The sequence below is a fragment of the Crocuta crocuta genome, unplaced genomic scaffold (assembly GCF_008692635.1).
Source record: "Crocuta crocuta isolate KB4526 unplaced genomic scaffold, BGI_CrCroc_1.0 scaffold38, whole genome shotgun sequence".
Taxonomy (NCBI): domain Eukaryota; kingdom Metazoa; phylum Chordata; class Mammalia; order Carnivora; family Hyaenidae; genus Crocuta; species Crocuta crocuta.
In genome coordinates this window covers 6726589-6733070 of record NW_027532605.1, presented here as the reverse complement: position 1 = coordinate 6733070, position 6482 = coordinate 6726589, and the positions used below count along the sequence as shown (strand labels likewise).

The following is a 6482-nucleotide window of genomic DNA, read 5'->3' as shown; positions in this document are numbered from 1 at the left end:
GGTATTGCATTGAACCTATAGATGGCTGTAGGGAGTATGGACATTTCAACATTTTTTTTTCCAACTAATGAACAAGGGATATCTATCCATCATTTTGGTGTCTTAATTTCTTTCATCAATTTTTACAGTTTTCAGTGTACAGGTCTTTTGCCTCCTTGATAAATTTATTCCTAAGATTTTTTGTTTGCTTTTCTTTTTGATGTTATTATAAAGGAAATTGTTTTCTTGATTTATTTTTTGAATCGTGCAATAATAGTATATAGAAATGCAACTGACGGAGGAACAAGGGGGAGAAGAAGGACGGAAATGGTGGGGGAAGGGGAGAGAAGCAAACCATGGGAGACTTTTGAATGCTGACAAAGACTGGGGACTGATGGATGTGGGGGGAGGGGGGATGGGCATGGAGGAGGACACTTGTGGGGATGAGCACTGAGTGTTATGTGGAAACTAATTTGACAATAAACTATTAAAAAAAAAAAAGAAATGCAACTGATTTTTATATGCTAATTTTGTATCCTACAACTTTACTAAGTTTGTTAATAGTCCTAATAGTTTTGGTGGAATCTTTAAGATTTTCTATATAAGATCATGTCATCTGCAAACAATTGTATTTCTTCCTTTCTGGCTTGGATGCCTTTTATTTCTTTTTCTTCTCTATTTGCTTTGGCTAGAACTTCTAATACTATATTTATTAAAAGTGGTAACAGTGGGTATCATTTTTTTCCCTGATCTTGGAGAAAAGCTTTCAATTTTCAGTACTTTTATCAAAGATTTTAAAGTTTATTTGTTTATTTTTGAGGGGGAGAGATTGAGAGAGAGAGAGAGAGAGAGAATGAATGAGCTAGGGAGTGGCATAAAGAGAGGCAGACACAGAATCTGAAGCAGGCTCCAGGCATTGAGCTGTCAGCACAGAACCCAACGTAAGGCTCCAACCCACAAACTGTGAGGGGCGCCTGGGTGGCTTAGTCGGTTAAGTGTCTGACTTTGGCTCAGGTCACGATCTCACGGTTCGTGGTTTGGAGCCCCGTGTTGGGGTCTGTGCTGACAGCTAGCTCAGAGCTTGTTTCAGATTCTGTATCTCCCTCTCTCTCTGACCCTCCCCTGATCACGCTGTCTCTCTCTCTCTCAGAAATAAACAAAAAACGTTAATCACCCCTCCCCCCCCAAACTGTGAGATCATGACCTGAGCTGAAGTTGGATGCTCAACAGACTGAGCCACCCAGGTGCCCCTCAGTGAAACTGTTGAGTATGATGTTAGCTGCGGTATCATATCTGCCTTCATCATGTTGAGGTACATTTCTTCAATCTGATATGTTGAGAATGTTTTTTTTATCACGAAAGGGTGTTGAGTTTTGTCAAATGCCTTTTCTGCCTCTGTTGAGATGATTATGTGATTTTTATCCTTCATTTTGTTGCTGTGATGTATCACAACAACCAATTTGTGGATGTTGATGGATGTTGATGGAGGAAAGCCTGGTGCCTGAATCTGAGGAGGTCACGGGGTCCACTAGAGCCTGGGTGCTGGCCTACTGCTGTGGTGGACCTGGAGACTGGGACCATAGGGGCCAGTCTGGCAGTGGAGCAGACCTGGAATTTGGGGCCATAGGGGCTAGACAGGAGGGTGAGTGTGAAGGTGCTGGCCTGGTGCATAGGGGGCTACCCTTGCATCAAGGGACGCCTGGATTCTGGGACTGCAGGGGCAGATTCTTTCTTAATTCTTGATATCTTTTTTTTCCAGAATCATTTGACTTCCCTGTATTTTCTGTTACCCAATATTTCTTATTTACACCAAAAGAAATGTCTTATATACAGATCACACACACTTATGAGTAGTTCCTCATCATTCATGATCCCATATTTCTGAATTTGCCTATTTGCTGAAATGTATTTGTCATTCCCAAATCAGTACTTTCATGGTTATTCATGGAAATATGCAGAGCAGTGAACAATTTGAGTTACACAACAGTCACATTCCCTGCTGAAGTCAAACAAGGTGATGCCCTTCCTTCTTTCTGTTCTCACATAAAGTGTCCTTTTGGTGGTTTATTTAGTGCCATTTTTTTTTCAGTTTTGTACTTTCCATTGGTTATTTTGTTGTTTAAAATGGCCATAATTACAGTGCTGAAGTGCCATCAAGTGTTCCAAAGCCCAAGAAGGCTGTGATGTTCCTTATAGAGAAAGCCCATGTGTTAGGCATGAGTTATAGTATTGTTGGTTGTGAGCTCAGTGTTAATGAACTAACAAAACATAATAAATAAGGTGTCTTTAAACAGAGACATACATAAAACAAGTTATGCATTGACCAGTTGATGAAAATGTTGTGACCAGAGACTCACAGGAGCCTAACTCTGTATTCTTCTTAAGAGCAATCCATTTTTCAATAATAGAATTCTAAGGGGAAATATGAGGTGATGTGAAAGCTCATAGAAGAGGCACCTAATCAAAACTAAGGGAAATGTATTCTGGAGAAAGGAATATCTAAACTAACCCTTTGGGCTCGATGGGAGCTTACCAGTTAAAGATGTGACGGCGTAGCGTTCCAGGCAGAAGAAAGCAATATGTGAAGATCTAGGGGCAACTCAAATAAGTCTAATTTGAGGGCGTAAAATAAATCATTTTTCTCCTCTCTGGTACTCTCTCTCTTTCTCTGGTACATGCATAGATTGTACATAGCTTTGTAAGTCTATTAGGGATTCTGGACTTTATGCTAAGAGCAATTGGGAAGTACCAGAAGGTCTTAAGCAGTAAAAAATTATTATTATATAATATGTGTATGGTAGTATACTTTGCTTTCTGGTGGCTCTGGCAGTGTTTTTTTTTTTATAAAAATGAAGAATTTCTAACACTAGTGGTTACATTGTATTTAAGCATAAACAGTATTCTAGATTATGAGCTTGAAAATAACTTCTTACATCATCTGGGAGCTTCTGTTCCTTTGTAAAACACACTGACTGACAAGTAACCCGCATGCAGTTAGCAGGATTCACCTTCCAGAAGGTCAGCTTGGTTTCGCTTTTTGTGTGTGTGCCCAAAAGTCAGTTGTGTTTCTTCTGAAACTTGTTTTTGCTATGTATTTTAAGGAATGGATGAAATATAAATTTGAACAAAGTGTATTTTTCCATGGAAACAAAGTTTAATAGGAACTAGGTGAAAAAAATTGTAAAATTTGGGGAAAAATTTAAATAGAATGATTTGGCACTCACTTGCTTATCAAGCGTCTTTAAGAGCTCCTTCCACTTAAACTCTCACTGCAAGTCATAGAGGTGCTTTATAATTGTGACTTATGACTTCAAAACCTAGGTTGTGATTAGATAACTTAAAAAAAAAATCTTGGCTCTATATCAAAACAGTGATAAATATACATTTACTTATTTTAAGATAAAATAAGGAGTTTAAAATATATTTAAGATCTATTGATTTGTCTCTTGACCAACTTTTTTTCGATTACCTGATTGCATCATATAATATGTTTTTTGTATATTGCACAGAAATTACGCGTAAACTATATGAGTATTGGAACATTTAAAAGTCCTCTAAAAACCATCTTGATAGACAAAGCTTATTTCTTTAAACACTCCACAGTATTGAAGGATTTGATGTCCACCCTCTACTGGGGCCATGAAATCAGTGGCTTTGCCCCTGGAAGGTCAGCTTTTAACATATTAAAGAAGACCTGGCCACCATAAGGCTGATGACTGAAGTCCTGGCAGCGTTCTTTCCCTTCTGATCTGCCAGTCAGGGTTTTGGAGCCGTTTCCATTTTCTCCTTTCCTCTCTCCAGGAGCAGAGGTAACTTGGAAGAAAATGCAACAAAAACAGCTTGATGGGGCTACTAAACGCTCCCTGCCTTCAGCCTCCTCCCCCCAGTAGTTTCTGCTCACACAGGCGGGGCAAAGCAGTGGTGGAACAATGGTGTTTCATGTGAGGGACCTCACTTTGGCATCTATTTTCCAAAACTTAGGTAGCTCACGTTGTTTATTTTTGTCTAAAAATCACTAAAAAGCTCACGTAGTTTCAAAAAGTGCAGAAAGATAAAGTCACATATTATTAGTGCAGCCTGGAGAAAGACAGTGGCCTCTCTGATCTTCCATTTGATAAACAGGATAATGAAAACTATCCTGTTTTTTAGGATACAAATCCTACAAATCCTAATTTGTAGGATTGCTCTAAAGATACTGTGAGATAATATACATAACATGTTATTGTTGTTGTTATTATTATTATTTTCTTTGTGGTTAAATAGACACTATTTTCACGCCCTTGAGCGAAGAATAATTTTCTGTTACCAAGGAGTTTGCGTTTTTTTTCCAGGAAGTTGGAACATTGGGAGGAACACACATAAAAATGGTGAGTGTGGAAAGAGACATCCAATCAGCCAAAAGTGCTGAATCAGCTAAGATGGTAAGTGATATGATGTCACGATCAGATGACATTTACATTATATTAAGAGATCTCCAAATACAAAGAGACCACAGCTGAACACATGGCCTATCATCTATTCTGTCAACTGTTATTACCAGTTAATCTTAATGATGCCAGAAGCAGCCGCCCAAGATCCTCAGTCTGACAATTTGGGTGTCATATGGGACATATGTCCCTTCCCCACCTAAACAGTCAACTATCTCTGTTGATTCTAGCCCTAAATACTGAATCCTCCATGCCTTTCCTCTCCTTTCCAGTGTCACAAGACTTCTGCATCTCCTCACTGATTTTTGGAAACACCTCTAAACTGGCCTCCTCTCCCTCAATCTATCCTTCAGTAATCCAACTTCCATACTGATAGCGAAGTGATCGTGCTAGGTAGACTGGTATCAAGTCCCTTTCCTGATTAATTTCATAATCACTTGCAGTGTATTTCAATTTCCTTATGTACATCTGAAGTTATTACAGGAGTTACCATACATGACGTCTTAAACAGTGCGTGGACACAGTAAATACTATAGAGGTGTCTGCTATTATTTTTTAAGGACCTGATCTTTACTCTCCTTTTCAATCTAAAACATTGCCACTCTTGGGGCACCTGGGTGGCTCAGTCAATTAAGCTTCCGGCTTTGGTTCAGGTCATGATCTCACGGTTTGTGGGTTTGAGCCCCGCGTCGGGCTCTGTGCTGACAGCTAGCTCAGAGCCAGCCTGGAGCCTGTNCCACACTCTTTCTGACTCTCAAAAATAAATAAAAACCATAAAATAAATAAATAAATAAAGCATTGCCACTCTGTCATAATCATTACTCAAATTTCTAAGCACAAGGTACTATTACACACCTCTGGGCTTCACACACATAGATGCTGCCCCATTCATTTATTTTTGAGAGACAAAGAGTGAATGGGGGAGGGGTAGAGAGAGACACAGAATCTGAAACAGGCTCCAGGCTCTGGGCTGTCAGCACAGAGCTGGTTGCAGGGCTCAGAATCACAAGCCCTGAGATCATTACCTGACCTGAAGTCCAACACTTAACAGACTGAGCCACTCAGACACCCCTGCCCCAGTTATTCAAGACTACCTGGTTGTACCCATCTATGCAAGGAACTCTTAATTCTTCTTAAAACCCCATGTCCCCTAGTGTTTCATGGCCCACCTCCATATAGCACAGTTAATTTCTTCCAAACTCAGTGCAACCTTCTGCACATTGTTTACTATGTCTCCAGTGGCAACCATGCCTTGGACTATAATTTGGTTGTATGTTCCCCTGCCCTAACAGGTAATGAGCTCTACAATGCAAGCAAGATTGTATCTTGCTTATTTCAAGCATCTGACTGACTGAAGACACATAGTAGGCACCTAGTGTGCATTTATTTAGTAAATGGTTTTTGAATATGTGAGAAGTGTAGGCTACAATCACACAAAATGTAAGCAAGAATATTTTGTAATAAGGAATGGAATTCCCACTGGAGCAGAAAGAAAGGAAGTGTAATTAAAATTGGTAGAACTGGGGGCGCCTGGGTGGCTCAGTCGGTTGGGCATCCAACTTCGGCTCAGGTCATGATCTCACGGTTTGTGGGTTTGAGCCCCGCGGCGGGCTCTGTGCTGACAAGCCAGCTCAGAGCCTGGAGCCTGCTTCACATTCTGTGTCTCCCTCTCTCTGACCCTCCCCCGCTCATGCTGTATCTCTCTCTCTCTCTCTCTCTCTCTCTCAGAAATAAAAACATTAAAAAAAAAAAGTAAAATTGGTAGAACTGTAGTTTTAAGTTGGCTAATCAATGATGGCTGTGATGCGGCAGAGCCTCTATGGCCACAGATCCCGGCTAATTGATGGGTGGGTGCTGCGTTAAGGGTTTTAGGGGAGTAATCAATACACCACCTTTGCCTCTACTTTGGGGTCAGGTGGGGGCAATTTTATTCACATTTCTGCAAAATTTTCCGGTGTTTCCGTAAGGCTGGAGGATCTGAAAAGCCGACCAGCCCCAGGAAAGGCTCTTCTCTCTCCTTTACGCTCGGAGGCCGCCGCCCGGCCCCCCGCCCCAGCGCTGGGCACAGCCCCGGCC

The 6482-nt window shown here is 40.8% G+C and overlaps 1 protein-coding gene across 1 annotated transcript in view; it reads left to right on the top strand.

The window, feature by feature from the left end:
- The first annotated feature begins 1455 nt into the window (after nucleotides 1-1455).
- Nucleotides 1456-6482, top strand: part of FAM171B (family with sequence similarity 171 member B) — a 70990-nt gene continuing 65963 nt past the window's right edge. The window contains exons 1-2 of the mRNA XM_077780264.1: nucleotides 1456-1621; nucleotides 5561-5698. Of these exons, the coding sequence (XP_077636390.1) occupies nucleotides 1456-1621; nucleotides 5561-5698 (304 nt within the window). The remainder of the gene's footprint in view (nucleotides 1622-5560; nucleotides 5699-6482) is intronic.